This window comes from Cucurbita pepo, chromosome 17 (genome assembly GCF_057944985.1).
Source record: "Cucurbita pepo subsp. pepo isolate OVF chromosome 17, ASM5794498v1, whole genome shotgun sequence".
Lineage (NCBI taxonomy): Eukaryota > Viridiplantae > Streptophyta > Magnoliopsida > Cucurbitales > Cucurbitaceae > Cucurbita > Cucurbita pepo.
The window spans coordinates 13366094-13382757 of record NC_141814.1 but is presented as its reverse complement, the minus strand read 5'-3'; the positions used below and the strand labels follow the sequence as shown (position 1 = coordinate 13382757).

The 16664-nt window shown below is 35.3% G+C and overlaps 2 protein-coding genes across 6 annotated transcripts; one reads left to right on the top strand and one right to left on the bottom strand.

Annotated features, from left to right (window-relative positions):
- Window positions 1-74: 74 nt before the first annotated feature.
- ASG3 (SNF2 domain-containing protein / helicase domain-containing protein) lies at window positions 75-9345 on the top strand. 5 transcript variants are annotated; one of them, XM_087118914.1, is made up of 17 exons: window positions 75-458; window positions 1427-1434; window positions 2386-2464; window positions 2572-2729; window positions 2831-2959; window positions 3702-3882; window positions 4329-4464; window positions 4542-4659; window positions 4910-4999; window positions 5579-5686; window positions 5799-5993; window positions 6142-6267; window positions 6342-7006; window positions 7630-7772; window positions 8189-8347; window positions 8505-8619; window positions 8691-8872. In XM_087118914.1, the coding sequence occupies exons 1-17, from the start codon at window positions 278-280 to the stop codon at window positions 8713-8715; spliced, it is 2616 nt and encodes an 871-aa protein (XP_086975040.1). In that variant the 5' UTR covers window positions 75-277; the 3' UTR covers window positions 8716-8872. The 5 variants fall into 5 exon arrangements, 4 of the variants coding, with proteins under 4 accessions (XP_086975040.1, XP_086975037.1, XP_086975038.1 ...); XM_087118911.1 differs by lacking the exons at window positions 75-458; window positions 1427-1434 and adding an exon at window positions 1484-1578; XR_015413184.1 differs by lacking the exons at window positions 75-458; window positions 1427-1434 and adding an exon at window positions 8880-9345 and having other exon boundaries at window positions 1619-2464; window positions 8691-8792.
- An 812-nt stretch (window positions 9346-10157) lies between these two features.
- Window positions 10158-16289, bottom strand: LOC111778666 (autophagy-related protein 3). Its single transcript, XM_023658620.2, has 10 exons — window positions 15956-16289; window positions 15014-15084; window positions 14299-14415; window positions 14064-14230; window positions 13647-13732; window positions 12117-12168; window positions 11886-11951; window positions 11362-11489; window positions 11123-11240; window positions 10158-10475 (listed from the first exon to the last, which is right to left on the bottom strand). Exons 1-9 carry the CDS (start codon window positions 16114-16116, stop codon window positions 11141-11143), a joined length of 948 nt encoding a protein of 315 aa, XP_023514388.2. The 5' UTR covers window positions 16117-16289; the 3' UTR covers window positions 10158-10475; window positions 11123-11140.
- Between the last annotated feature and the right edge of the window lie 375 nt (window positions 16290-16664).

Genomic DNA, 16664 nt, shown 5'->3' with positions numbered 1-16664 from the left:
GGGTTCGGTTATTTGAATAAACCGAATAAATAAAAGTAAGAAAACTAATATTTTTTTAAATATAAAATAGAGAAAAAGAAAAAGCTTCTTTGGGAAGAACAATATCTCAACTTTGGCGCGCAACGTGTTGAATGAAATTTGATCCTTGTAGACAGACTGACATTTATCGCGCGGCGACCTTTGATCGGAGAACACTCCGTGCGCCGCCGCACGGCAGTTGAAGTTGTAGTCGAGTCTCCATTGGTACGTTTCCTTTTGGTGAGGATTTGAGAGCTCGATGAATTACGAGAGAAGGCTAAAAGCAGCGGCGAAGCTCATACTTCTCCATGATTCTGGATCCGACAACTCCCCGAAGTCCTGCCCGGACGTCGGAGTTACGGCGACTCTGAAGCCCTACCAAGTCGAAGGAGTTCTATGGCTAATTCGGCGATATCATCTTGGCGTCAACGTTATTCTTGGTTATACTTCCATCTCACTTTTAGGAACTTTTGATGTTGAATGAGTTGACGAACCGGAATTTTTTTTCATGTACAATTTGAAACTGGTTGACACAAATCTTACCTAATAAGGTCGTATATACTCTGTGTTGTTAGATTATCCCTTCATTTCGTACTAGCCGCCGCGATTTGAAAATCTTCTGATTTAAGAAGCCATATTAATTTGAACAGACTCTACAGCAAGTCGCAGTAGCCAACTGACAAGAATTTTGACTTTGATTCTATATTTTTTATTTCATCATTTCTCCTAGTTGTACTAATTTGATATCCAATGTTTTGACTGAAAATTTACTCAATATTCTTATCCAAATCTTCAATATAATAAAAATTTCTGACAACGCTATTTTGGTCTCCGAGTTCTAAAAATTTAACGTAGTGAGTTTAGTATCTTCGGCACAAATGTGCTCTGTTCAAGGCCGTAGATGCTGAAGTTTCTGCGTACTTTGTACTTCATCCATGCTTTCCTATCCGTTTGTAATCATATTCTCTGATTGTTGCAACTTCGCAAAGCAAATAACCTGTTTAAAATTCAACTTTTGTTGGCATATTGAACTTTGCTCTAATTTTAAATACTGATGCACTGTAAAGGTGGCATGTCGTATAAATTTTGTGTGCACAATCTTTGTTAAGTAAGTTATTTTCTTTTCCAATGCTTGCGTTCTCATTCTTGTAGGATTTTAGCTGTTTGTGCGCCGTCTTTTGCTTGCTTTTTTGAACATTTAGAAAGTAATTAATATTTCAATTCAATGTAGAGTGGGTTGACATGTTGAAGGGAATTCTACTTTGCACGAACCTGGAGTTTTGAATGAAATTCTTCTGCACGAATTTTACAACAGTGATTCTTTTCCTTTTTGTATTTTATATGCAGTTTTTGACTTATGTTTTGGATAGAAACTGCATGTTGATAATGACCTTCTTTTCTCCTCCAGGTGATGAGGTATGGTTTCTTTACCATCACGATGTTGGAGTGCGGTTGCATTACATTCAATGCACTTTATGCTTGAAAATAATCCTTGAAATTTGGAGCACTTCTGATGTCCAATGTTGATTCACATATTGCAAACTTTTTATTTTCTTGGAGGTGAGAAATGCACAAAGATATCCTTAAAGGAAAGTGAGGTGATGTTTTGAAATGAGAAAATTATGTACGTAAATAGAGGATACACTATACCATATCATTATATGAAGCACAAAGATATCCTTAAAGGAAAGTGAGGTGATGTTTTGAAATGAGAAAATTATGTACGTAGATAGAGGATACACTATACCATATCATTATATGAAATTTATGATTTTTCATTAACACGGTTGGTGACGACATGACAATCTGACAATCGAAGAGGATATTTTTGTGAAGTTTCTCAATTACATGATCAAGCATAAATTTATGTTTTTCCTTAATATTAGATGGTGTACACATTCCTCCTTTTAGATCTAGTGGAAAATCCATATGGTCATTAGTAGGGAGAATGTTGGTGTCCTTTGTCGGTTTGGAATGTCTTTTGGTCATGTGATCCTTCTTTGAAGTTTGGCTTACTTATTGTTTCAATAATTTGGTTCGGCTTGGTTTGCCCCCTTTACTATCCAAATGGAGATTATCTCCACATATTCACTAAAGTGTTAGCACAAGCTTCTCTCCTTATTCAAAGATTCATGGGTTTTCTCCTGTAGTTTGAAGGGTTTTCTTCATCAGCTTATCGTTGGTCTACTTCTTAACAAAAATCAATATGTGATTTTCCCCTGAATAACAATACCCTTGTCTCTTCTCTCATTTTGGTTTACTCATTACATTTTTTAAAATAACAATGATGATTTTTCCTTCCTAAAGTTTTATTCATTTTTTTCCTTTTTATTTCTATGCACCTATTTAAATGAGTTATGAAATCAGATGGGGCTGGGGAAGACATTGCAAGCTATTTCTTTTCTGAGTTACTTGAAGGTCCATCAGATATCACCTGGCCCATTTTGTGAGAACATCTTTCAGTTGTATTGTATTATTGATTTTAAAAACATTGGATCAGTTACTTTAGCACAGATTTGATTGACATGCCTTTTTGTTTATGATTTTCCATAGTGGTATTATGTCCTTTGAGCGTTACAGATGGTTGGGTATCTGAGATTGTCAGATTTGCTCCTCATCTAAATGTTCTTCAGTATGTTGGAGATAAAGAAACTCGACGAAATTCTCGCAGGCGCATTTTTGAGCATGCAACATCACAATCAGTGACTGATGTGAGTTGATGGCATTATATGCATTGTTCTCTTGAAGAAAAGGTCTTTTGAATTGAATATGGTGTGTTTTTGATTTGTTAAGCAATTGGAGATATTGACAGGTCATGTTCCCTTTTGATGTTCTGTTGACAACGTATGACATAGCATTGATAGATCAAGACTTCCTCTCTCAGATAGCCTGGCAATATGCTGTCATTGATGAAGCACAGAGACTTAAAAACCCTTCAAGTGTACGTAAAGGCATCCTATACTCCCTCTTTTTACTCTTGAACATATACTACCCTAATTTTACATTTTATTAAGTACGGTTCCCATGTACATGTCTAATAAATGAAATATCATTGAGGTTTTTCTCTCATATCTCTCACTTTTTGTAAGATTACAAACAGAACTTAAATATCAGAACCTTTATTTATTTATTATTTATTTATTTTTTTTTTATGTTGATCAATCTGTCTACAAATGGCTACATAATTGAGTTTTACTATGCGTGGAAAATGACCTTGTTAAGGTAATCTGTCTAATCTTCTTCCTTTCGAGTAGATAAGTTCAACTTCCTTCCGAATTATTGGTGGAGAGGAATTTGAGAATGTTTGAAAACAAGAAACTTCCTTGGTTTGATGGTTGAATTCTGCAAGAATGAAAGCTTCTTCATGATGCTCTCTCTCCAAGCTTTTTGATACCTTTTCTTTACAGGATATTTACTTGAGTGGGGATGCATTTAATTCTTCTTTGTAAATTTTGCAATTTTCCGTTTTCTTTTCAATTGTTGTGAAGTTTGTATCTTTTATGCATTAGTCTCTTTTCATTTCTTCAATGAAAAGCTTCGTTTCTTTAGAGTAGATAAGTTCACACATCTAATTATTTGAGTCAGCTAGTTTCTTGAGTTTGAAATTACTTGCTGATTGGAAATGAAGTGTTTCCTCTTTTACAGTTCTTATTGCATAGATGTGTAATATTATGTGAAAACAGGTTCTGTACAATGTACTTAAAGAGCGTTTTCTTATCCCGAGGCGGTTATTGATGACTGGAACTCCTATTCAGAACAATCTCAGTGAACTTTGGGCTTTATTGCATTTCTGCATGCCTTCAGTGTTTGGAACACTAGATCAGTTTATTTCTACGTTCAAGGAAGCTGGTGATCTTACTTCTGGTGATCCATATTCCCTTCTATCAGAACATTTTTTTGCAAGTCCTCTGGGATAACGCATGTTAATGTAAAGAATGAATGTATATGTTATATATAAAGTCTTTTAGTTACAAATTATATTAAGCATGACAAAAGTAAAAAAAAAAGGAATTTTATTGGAAATGATATTTTAAAACTTTTTCTGGCATTTTACCTCTATTTTGAGAGATGAAAAATAGTTATAACATAAGAATGACTTAGGCCTCTCTTCCTCTAAATGATTACATGTCTAGGTTTGTTGTCGCTTGAAGTAGTGCAAATTCTTATTCTATTTGAAGCCGCTTATGTTCGTTTCAGTTTTGTTTGTTAATGATCAGGACATCATTTCAATTTGGATCATACATTTGGAAGAGGTAGAAGGAAGCGATGTATTTTCTAAATCCATAAGTGCGTCTGTTTGTTATTTATAGGTCACGGAAAAATTCATGGAAATGGGCAATTTAAGAGTTTAAAGTATATACTATCAGCCTTCCTTTTGAGAAGAACAAAAGCCAAGCTTAGTGAATCTGGAGTTCTGTTGCTCCCACCACTTACTGAGATAACAGTGTAAGCATTGTGCTAACTGCTTTATAGATACTCATATAATTTGTTAAAGTTTAATATCAGATTGCTTTTTCCTATAGGATGGTACCATTGGTTAACCTCCAAAGAAAGGTCTATATGTCGATATTGAGGAAGGAGCTGCCTAAACTACTTGCACTTTCTTCTGGATCCTCAAACCACCAATCTTTACAGAATGTCGTATGTCATTTTCTTGAACTTCTATGCTTCACTCTAAGTCACTTAGTTATGGTTGGTGAATGACTGTTTATGATTTATCTTTTATTTTGTTAATGTTTTTTTTTTCCACATTATTTTATGGATGAAAATTTTGTGTTAAAATTTTCAAATAAGTGACAATACTTTTGTCAAACATCTATTGGCAAACTGTATTGTGGTGTTCTTGTGTAACTGCGAATATTGTTTGAATATTCTTGCTCTTGCTCTGCAGGTGATGCAACTTCGAAAAGCTTGTAGCCATCCTTATCTTTTTCCTGGTATTGAGCCTGAACCTTATGAAGAAGGCGAGCACCTGGTTCAGGTAGCTTGTTCTTTATTTTGTTACTACATGTCGGTGCGTTTATAGGGACAGTTGTCTGCGCTTTCTTTACTTGTGAATGTGGGAGTAGCCATTCTTTGAAAAACCAAAAAAAAAATATACTATTTTAAAATTTCTGGTCCCTCAATTTCGTTCTTGCATCTAATGGAAAAATAACAAAAGAGATCAAGGGGAACTATTTTGGCAAATTTAGGGTTAAATTGTATGGTTTCAAAATTCAGGAATTTAATAGACATGAACAAACACAGAAAGTTCAAGAGCTAAAATTGTAATTTTTTATTAATTTATTTTTTATCTTGCTAATTTGTGTGTGATTGATCTTGGTAAAGTTTTTACAAGACAATTTCTGCATGCCCTTTTGCACTTTAGGATTTAATTTATCTGCAAATGAAAAAAGAACTGGGTTTATTACTTTTCAATCTCAAATACGTTTGCCTGATTCTAAAAGAAGCGGATGTGAGTTCTATATCTCATTAGTTTCAAATTATTGAGAATTTCCATCTTTATTTTCTGCCTTTTCTAACTTTCCAATTGCTTTTTGGTTCATGACCTTCTAATCAGGCTAGTGGCAAGCTGGTGATTCTAGATCAAGTACTTCGGAAACTACATGAGTCTGGACATCGTGTCCTCTTATTTGCTCAGATGACCCATACACTTGATATATTACAGGTTTGAGGTCCCTCTGAACAGCTTCACACATATTAAATTACAATGTCATTTAGCATTATAAAATGATTTTATGCTTAATGCTAAAGCATCATCTATGTTTCTCACATATTAGGACTTCTTGGAGTTGCGGAATTTTTCCTATGAGCGTCTTGATGGATCAATTCGAGCCGAGGAGCGTTTTGCTGCAATCAGGAGCTTCAGCTTGAATTGTAGTGGGAGTTCTCAAACAACCCGTAATGATGCATTTGTTTTTTTGATCTCTACAAGAGCCGGGGGAGTTGGTTTGAATCTAGTGTCAGCTGATACGGTGAGCTTTAACTTTTTTATATGTTTTATATGAACTTAATTATCATGCTTTGACTTTTCATCAGTATTGTCGTTCTTATCCGAGCACGTGCTTTTATAATTGTTATTGCTTAGTTTTGTTTTATTCATAATTGTTCATCATATTGTAGGTTATATTCTATGAACAAGATTGGAATCCACAGGTGGACAAGCAAGCTTTACAAAGGGCACATCGAATTGGTCAAATAAATCATGTGTTGTCTATAAACTTAGTTACAGCCCAAACTATCGAAGAAGTAAGATCTGCCACGTAATATTTGAAACAAACGTGATCGTCTTAGTTATTTGTGATTCTAGTCTCTTTATGTAGGTTATTATGCGAAGGGCAGAAAGGAAGTTACAACTTAGCAAAAACGTTATTGGTGAAGATTATAAAGATGAGGAAGCAGAAGATATTGCAGTGCATGAAACTGGTGACTTGAGATCGATCATATTCGGGTTACATATTTTTGATCAAGGTCAAATGGACAATGAAAAATCAGGAGAGTTTGAGGTGTCAAATGTCAGTTCAATGGCTGAAAAAGTTGTTGCAGTACGCCACAAAAAAGTATCAAACAAGGATGATGCAAGTTTTTTGGTCAATACAATGACCTTATCAAATGGTTGTGATCTTCCTATTCAAGAAGGTACTATCTCGGTCAATTTTGACCCAGGCGTTGATGAGGCGTCGTATCGCTCTTGGATAGAGAAGTTCAAGGAAGCATCCCAATCTGGTGCTAACCAAATCATGGAGTTGGAAAACCGGAAAACTTTATCTAGAGATAAGAGCCTAAAACTTGAGGCTGTAAAGAAGAAAGCAGAAGAAAAGAAACTGGCAAAATGGGAAGCCCTTGGATACCATTCGTTATCTGTTGAAGACCCAATCTTGCCTCTTGATAGTGATCCAATTTCGGATTCTGGCTCTGTTCATTTTGTCTATGGGGACTGCACACATCCGTCATTGAATTGTATATCTGAGCCTGCAATCATATTCAGGTTTGAAGTTTATGGCTTTGTAATATGGGGAAAAAAATATTCATGATACCCCCTTTTCTCTGTTTCCTTGATTATCCTATCACGTACAAGTTAATCTTGGTGCCTTTTTGTTTTCTTTTCTTCTATTGTATAAAGTGAATAGTTTTTCCAAATCCAACAAGTCTTTTTGGTAGCAAGCACTTAGGGCATCGTAACCCTAGTTAGCCGCTACTCATCGTTAAGGGTTCTATGGACACCACCGTTTGCATCTTCTATCATCATCAGAACCGTCTGTATTGATCAACGCTCGTCATTGTCTTCTACCCAGCTGTTTTCTTATCAGCATCAGAATAGTTTAAAATATACGTTTGCTATTGTCCTTTCAAGTCTTAGCCTCAGCAATGTCAAAATTGTGCAAGTGTTGCTTGGGTTAGTTTTTTCTTTAGTCGTCATTGGAAACAGTTTTCAACCAGTTATAAATGCACCTTAGTTAGAACCTCGCTGATTTTCCTTCGTTTTCCCCATTGCAAAAATAGTTTCTTTTTTTAACCATTGTTATGCTTCTTTTTGTTTATTTTGTTTTTGTGGGGATGAGAGAAAGAGGCAATGATCTTATCTGTTCCACTTATTGTATCTATTCACAGTTGTGTTGACGATTCTGGAAGCTGGGGGCATGGCGGAATGTTTGATGCTCTGGCAAAGCTTTCTGATAGCATCCCTTCTGCCTATGAACGAGCTTCTGAATTTAGGGACCTACATCTTGGTGATCTTCATCTCATAAAACTCGGTCAGTGTTTTGCTTTTGCTCGGTGCTAAGATCATGATACAAGTTGCTCCATGTTGTTTGACTGTAATTTGTTTTCTTTTTAGATGACAAATTGAGTTTAAATCACCCAAACACCAAGAGGTGAATTACATGAAAGTTATCCATTTTGAAATTATAGTTAATTCTACAAACATAAAGGATTCGATGTGAGTCGAACCGACCGACCCCTTACTACTTCTACTACTTTTTCATTGCGTATAACTAACTAGCTTGACTACCCGAATTACCGCTCGCGTTTTCACATTTCTGTATCGACAAGCTCACAGAAGGAAGCTCAATTGAATCCTACATAAAATAGCTTAAGAGGGGACGTGGGACTATATTCCCGAAATGGTCTTCTTATTCCTGTTTGTTTCCCTTCTTGTGGCTTAATGCAGAGGACAACAAGGAACAGAGTGATAAAGCTCCTCAATGGGTTGCTTTGGGTGTTGTACAATCTTATAATCCGAGGCGGAAAGTCCCCAGAAGCAAGATTTCTCTTCCAGCTTTGGAGAACTGCATATTAAAAGCATCATCTGCAGCGTCGCAACATTCTGGTAACGATTGCTACATTTAGTTCATGAATATGCATACCTGCTGGCCCGTCACGTTTTCTTCTGTTTTGTTCCTTTGATCTGAACAAGTTCCCTCAATACGCCAATTGTTTCTCTGTCATACTATTGAAATTGTTGTTATTCATTTCTTTTCTAAAAGCTTCAATCCACATGCCGCGTATTGGTTACCAAGACGGATCAGATCGCTCCGAGTGGTACACCGTGGAACGTCTTCTCCGAAAATACGCCTCCATCTACGGCATTAAAATCCATGTGTATGATTCTCTTTGCTTGCCTTTTGCATGATTTCTATGTTGGTGCTGATGTAAGTTGGATTTTCTTGCAGGTACTACTACCGAAGGACATCTTGAAACTGTCCAAACTTGGATGGCCGTTCTTGGCACACGTTTGTATGTATATATACATGTTCTAGAGTACCTTCCTAGAGGTTTTCTGGATTAGAATCTTCCACTTTTTATTTCAGCACCTCTAATATTTGAGATGAAAGTATATAATTGTTCGTTTTTTCAATTAGAAACTAATCCAATGGAGCAAAAAGAAACAGTGCCTCCGATCATTGTCTGAGGACACACGCCGGTCGATACAAGTGCTTGTGCTGACCGATGCTTGGTTCGATTGCATGCTTGGCTTGACACCGAACCCTTTTTTATACATCATACCACACTGCTACTAAACTAACAACACAACACCTCAAACTCCAAACTACAGAAAAAATCAAACTTCCATACTTGGAATCAAGTTATAAACACTCGTCCAAACCATGCTTATTGTATATTAAAAGAGATAAAACATCCATCATATTTAACCTTCGGGTCAAAGATGACAATATCTACTAGCGGTGAGTTTGGACTGTTACTAATAGTATTAGAGTTAGACATCGGTGATGTACTAGCGATGGCGTTAGGCCCCCAAAGGAGTGAATTGTGAAATCGCATGTTGGTTGAAAAGGGAAATGAAATGTTTCTTATAAAGGTGTGAAAACTTTTTTAGTAGACGTGTTTTAAAATTGTGAAGCTGACAGTAATATATTACAGATCAAAATGCATAATATTTGTATAATATTTGTTAGTGGTAGACTTGAATGGTTATAAAAACAAACCAAGGATAAGATAAACAAACTGAACCATGGTGGACAACATATTGTTGTACATCAAATCAAGTTGGTGGACAACAACCATGGTGGAAGTGAATGTTTAGTATAAAAATATTTTGATCATTTTTCTAAGAGGAATTTCATTAACTACAAATTTCATAAAAATATATATTTTTTTCAAATTTAACACGGGAAAAATTAATCCAAACTGAGTCCATTGCAAATGATCTATACGTTGCTTTTCAAATTTAAAAGGTCTAAATTCCACTTTCAATGGTGATTTTAGTGGTTTTATATAAAAAGTGGATAATTGGAAAAAGAAATCAAATGACACTAGAATCATAATCCAAAACCCTAAACCACTTCCTTTCACTTAACCCTAAATCCTAAATCCTAAACCCTAAACCCTAAACCCTAAACCCTCATTTCACCCTAAACCCTCATTTCACCCTAAACCCTCCTTTCATCCTAAACCCTAAACCCTCCTTTCACTATTTATCATCCGTCTCATGTCAAACCAAATATAACTTTATTACCTTACACGACTCCACATACAATCATAATTCAAAATTGGATGATGTAATCAAACTTTTTAAAAAAGCTAAATTTAAAGGTTTGAAGGTTTTATTTGCACGGGAACCAAATAAAAATAAAGAACCTGAACAGAGATTGTTAAAAGGTATTATAGCAACAGTGGCATATTCAATCACTTCCTTTTTTCCAATAAGAGGAATCATATTTTGCTGCAATAGTTCAGTAGCAAACAAATTTCCATATAGCAGAATACAGTTAAGGAGCAAGTGTCAGCTCCATGGTTAAGTTACAGAGAATCACAAAGAATCCTTATGCCCAAACTAAGCCTGACAGAAAGCAATGGGAAGATTAGACTTCCAAAAGACAAAGTATATCCAGAGGGTACCATTTAGATCCCAGGTTGTGTATGTACAATGAGCAGAGTGTCAGCCTGCATTTACAGAAACATCAGATGTGAAATACCCCACATATGTATAATCGGACCTGCATAGTTCAAAAATGTTCAAGAGTCAGCCCGGATTTGAGTAACAACCATTAAAAACAACACGAAATGTCGGTCTATTATTGACTAGTTGACGATGGTGGACCTAGAGAGGAGCACCTTACTTTTAAGGTGTGCCCCAACATTACCAACATATAGTTTTATAGTTAGAACCATATACGAAATGTCAGTCAACGAGTCATGGATCAGGCTATATCAGGTATTCCAACTATTAGTAGTGCTACGAATTCACAAATGATCAACTAAAAAAAAAAAAAAAAAAAAGTAATCAACACGCCATAATATCTCTGATTTTAAAACTTTTCGAATGGACTACATCATTAGCAAGCATATATAGTTAAGGAGTGCAAACAATTGAGCCTTTAAACCCCACGTATTCTGAAAGAAAATTTAAGCGTATATTGTATGACTGATTGAGTAGTGCATGAATTTTCTCAAGCAATGGACCTATTTCTTTTGGCAAGAAATCACACTTTTGTTGAGAAAATGGAAATAGTACATTTTACTTGACCCACAACCAAACTCCAACAAATAAACGCTAGAAGTAATAATAAGCAGCACTTTGGATGTACACAGGCATGGTAAGATGCCGGAAGTTGAAAAGGAATTACGATCCTGTTGTGCTTACAATATTCATCAATCCCAGTTATCGACGGCTAGGGCCTCCAAGATCAACGTCCATAGTATAATCATATTCAATAGTCGGAATAACAGACGCGACAAATTTTAAGAACAAGAAAAGATACCTACAAAAGATAGAAGAAAACAATTAATAAGTAGAGGAGCTTGAGATACTTGGTTAGGAACAAGCAAAGATTGTCACCAAAACTAGATCTGCTGTTTTAAATAGGAGTTCAAAATACTTACTTGTGAACTTCCGGTTCTACGCCCCGGGACATCAACACATCAATGATCTTTTTCATCACAGCCCCATGTCTGCAGGGATGTACAGATGCATGCTTTCCAGGTAGGTGGGGATGGTCCTCAATGGTCACCTGTATCCAAAGATAGAACTGATAACATAATTGGAAAATCATGTTCCACTTGACCGTTGGAAGGGCAAGTCAATAAAACAAATGCATGGGTCCTCCAGACACCACAATAGGACTTCAGGATGCATCAAAACGGATTCTTGCTGGTCATCTTAACAATGTGTAAAATTATAGTTTGTCGCATCCACGAGGATCCAAATTTGATAATTAATAATTCATAGATTTAACCTTTTTTTATATTATAAAAGGTAAACGTACCTCTCTCAAAAGGAAAAGAAAAACAGCAGGCTAATTTAGACTTGCAACAAAAATAACATGGAATAAATGATGGGCCTAATATCAGGATCAATTTATTTCTTGCAGATGGCACAACTACATTATTACATAATCAGAACTTACCGTTTTTCGTGCATGATCTTGACTAACATCTTCAAGCACATGTTCTGGCTGTAAGAGCATCCTTGACTGACATAGTTCACAGATACTTGATTTAAGTACATACGTACATGCTAATAGAAGTTGTGTAAGAAAAAGAACTTGCATAGCAATAGAATGCATGCGTGGTGATTAGATGTACAAGATCAAAAGTTCTACCAAACTAGAAATGGAAACAGAATAAAAATACAAAACCTCATCATATCCTGTCAACCAAACACGTGGTGTCTGATAATATTTATCATACCTGATATAAGATTAAAATAGCATCATCAGATAGAAAAAAATTTGATCAAATTACAAGTTTAGTCCCGTCATACAAAAGATATGATACAATAACGATAAACACTTTATCCCAAAGAGTAGATGGTATTATAGGATTTGCTATTGCAGATATATTTTTGGCATATTCCTTTTCTATGGTTATTCCCTTGCATTTTTCTTTTAAAAAAGATACAATTTCACTTTTTTTTTTTTTATATATAAGTGAAATTTACAAAAGGGATGAAGTATCCATGGTGTCTACAAAAGACCTTCCTAATTTGCAATGAGGGAGGTATAACTCTATGAAGTAAAAATATTAGACAGTTTGCACCAAGATATAGCTTGGTAAACAACATTGTCGAAAAGTTTTGTATAAGTCTGTGTCTTTTCTGCGAATATTCTCTGATTTCTTTCTTTCCACAAATTTCAAAGGAAAGTCATGATAAGGTTTTCCCATAGTAGGGCTTTTGCATTCTTGAAAGGGTGGTACATTAAGGTCATGTCCAATAGATTCTTTACCTCCCTATGAATGTGAGATGCCATCCGAATATATTGAGAATCGTTGTCCAGAAATTCTGAGCGTACGTGATTGCATAAATAAGTGGCTATGTGATTCGCTTTCTTTCTCGCATAATGGACACCAATTTGGAAAAAGAGAGATATAAGGGTTTTTTTTTTTTTTTTTTCCCGAAATCTTCTGGTAATGGCTTTATGCGCTATTTTCCAAAGGAAAAACTTCACCTTTTTAGGATGATGTCCTTTCCATACTGTCTTTGTTAGCATGGTATTTATTGCTTCTACTTTTTCCCCATGTCCATCATCAAGGATTTTGTAGAGAAGACCCTGTCAATTTAAACCTAGGACCACTAAGGTTGAAGCCACGAACATTACCTATATGCCCAACCCTGAAAAAAATCCAAGTCCGACGGTGATAATTTCCTATTTGACAAAAATTGGCAAAGGTTTGATTCCCCAAGTAGTGCACCAATGCTCCAAATGAACTTGCTAATAATTATATTCGAAGTGGTTAACAATAACAATGACTGTCTAAGAAAACCAAACATAAAGTAATAACCCGCATCTAGGCTATCTGATCCAAATCTGTTACGATTCTTTCCACAGAGAAAAAGATTCTTTGGATTAATGCAGTCTTTGCAGTGCTTCGGAGATTTGGAGTAGAAGAAAGTGGAGAATTTTATAGACAGGAAAATAATTATGGAAGAACTCAAATTGAATTCAAGCTTCATATAGGGAGCATTTCTGAGAAATTTCTATCTACCCTCTTACTATCCTATTTACTCCAGTTGCATCAATTTTTCTTTTCATAACTTCCCTCTTTGGCTAGAAAGAAGGATTTTTTCACCAACCCAAGAATTTTGATCCATTTTTATGCAACAGATACATTATAAGAATCATTGGAAGAATTATGAAAAAGACAAAACAAAGAAGAGACCGCCTTACGTGATGCTGACATCATAAGTTCGTGTTCGAAGGATATTATCGTCATCAGGTTCATGGGCAATTTGGTAGGTCAATGGCAGAGTGGCCTACAATGAAAATGTGAACATGAATACCTAATCAAAATCACAACAATGCAGGATGAGAGCATAAAGAGTTTTTAATCCCAAATGGTAAATGTGTACATGATGATAATGAAGCAAGAACTTTCGTTGTCAGACTCAAGAAAATTTTTACAAGATGAGATGCCAAGAAAGATTTTAGATTATTTTCCACAATCCATGCATTGCAAATTAAGAGATCATGGGGGTGGGGGTGGGGGTGGGGGTGGGAGGGCGGTGGTTATGTAGGACCTCCTATAAAGTTGAGTATTTTTTTAGCCACATTTGCTCATAAATTGGATCATAAAAATTAACATACTGCATCAGTTGCAAGAGCGTCATCATTTTCTTCAATATCAGCAAGGTCAGGAATACCATCTTCATCTTCACCACCAAAATAGTTTGGAATTGACTTAACAATCTTGGTCCTGCTAATTTCAAGAGTTTCCAGGGAAGGCAAATTTTCCTCTTCATCGCTTTTTTCTTCTGCATGAAAGAACACATGTTATTAAACAAATGTAAATCCCTAGCTTTACACTGAAAGATAAAGGTACCCTTCGGTTTGCCATGAGTTGCCAGCCAGCCATCGCCATCTTCCTCATCAAGTAGAACTTCACCACCTGCAGCTTCATACTCCTCTTCTACATAGGCAGCCCGGCGAAGGCAAGGAACTGGAAAGAAAGTGAACAATCATCCTTACTTTTGATAATGGCTCAATAAAGTTGAAGTCTAGATATGCCAAAGAATTCATTCAATATTTGACATAACGCCAGATCATTAGTTGCAAAAAGTATATAATTGACCTTACCGGTGCTGAAACAGTTACCAAAGAATTAATTTGGTAATTAGCTACAGGTTAAATACTAATTTCTAGAAAAGATATACATACAAACTTGAACTCCATGTCTCAAAGGAGCACTATATGTTGCAGAAAATAGTAATTCATGTTTGGTATTGAAACGTGAGTTGTTTCTATTGATTAGGTTCCCTGCCAAGTGTAAGCCTCATTGTGGAGAGCGACATAATTTTAAGGCATGAGTAGAAAGAGTATGGTTTAGAAAAAAGGCCTGATAACATGCAAAATTCTTTTTGTTTATGGCAATATTTCAGATAAATGACCATAAATTAATAGAAGATTACCGGAAGGAGAAGTGTAAATGTCAAAAGCACATAAACTACAAGGTATGGATAGAAAAATTACAAAACATTACGGTTCTTACTGTAACCCCTAGAATTACAAAAAAAAAGTTAATGATTGTGCAGTTATACCATTTCTGGTAATTAAGAATTGCTTATCTGGGGGCAAGTATGATTTCCTCTTATTCAGGTCACCTGACTCCCTAAAATCATGAAAAAGGAAAACATATTTTAACATGTATTAGATAAATTCAAAACATTTCCAAATTTTAATTCCAAATATAGGAGGTGAGAAAATTAAGAGTGCAACTGTAAAAGTGAACCACCAATAATGTCAGTTTTTAAAATTGTGGAAAGATCCACATTGTCTTTCGCCTGAAAAAGGGACGGGACGGGACGGTGTATAACATACACTGGATAGTCGACATTTGGGTTATTACTGCCCTTCCAAACTATGAAGAACCTAAAACTAAGTACGCATACAGAAGCAATGGATACCACTCTAATTTTGTTCCACTAAATTTTATAATTCAAGAACAAATAACAAACTTATGTCAAACGAAGGTCGTAGACATGGTTTCAGGAAAAATAAGGAACACTAATGGGATATCACTATTATTAATGTCCTTTCTACACACGATATGTACCACTCTCCTCTCTAGCCTTCTCAAGAGCTTTTGATTCAGAAAGCATTTTAATCAAATCTTCAAAGATTTTCCCCCAACCATTCCAATCCACTGAAACAGAGATAAGCAAACTCCTTCATCAAAGTTTACAATAAACGGCTTATACACCGGCACAGACCTCACCTCCTAGACCAATTAACCTTGGTTTCGTTCGAACAGCCATAAACGACCTCAGTATCTTGGAAAACAGAATTGACAAAAATTACAGGATTCGGGATAGAGAATTGATATAATTGATGAGTGCACGGAATCTTCTAATAGAGACATCCGTTCGATTCAGCAGTTGAAGAACACGTCTATCAATTTCGAATATCGCAAAAGAACAAATTCAACAAATATATAAAAACAACTTCGATCGGGAGAATGGAGAGAATTCACATGAAAATACCAAGACCAGGTGGGACACTTGGAGACGAGATTATCACCGGCGACGATGAACTCAGAGACACTGAGAACGCCTTTCTCTTTGAAGGCGGAAACGGTTCGAGGCCCTGTGATCCTCTCAACAGTTCCTTTGAAGGCCTCGTGAAGCTTCTGCGACAAAACCATGATCTCAATGCCTCTGAAATTGATGAATTCAGATGAAAGATTTTGGAAAATGGACTAGGAATTTGGAATCCCCAGATGAAGCTCGACTCCGATCAACCAGCGAATTTGGGCTTCTCTGGGGGAGAGAGGTTGTTTTGGGGCAAGTGTCAAAAACTAGCGTCTACCAAGAATCCACCCGCGTTTGATTTTTTAGCTTTTATTTTACATTTATTCTTTTTTTTTTTAATTAAAATTTTGTATAATTTTATTAAAATTACTTATTTGAGAATAATTATTAATATCTAAATAATTTTAAAAACTTGGAATTTAAGACATTAATATTTTATTAATTATTTATTATAATAATATAAAATTTGGAAGTATACAAGATTTTTTTTAATATAATTTGTATTAAACATTTATAATTAAGAGTATATATTTTTATTAAAATCATTTATTTGCGGATAATTATTAAGATTTGTTGTATATAAACGAAAATTAAATTATTTTAATAATATATCTTAATAAAAATAAAATAAAATAAAATAGTTAATGATAAATAATTTATA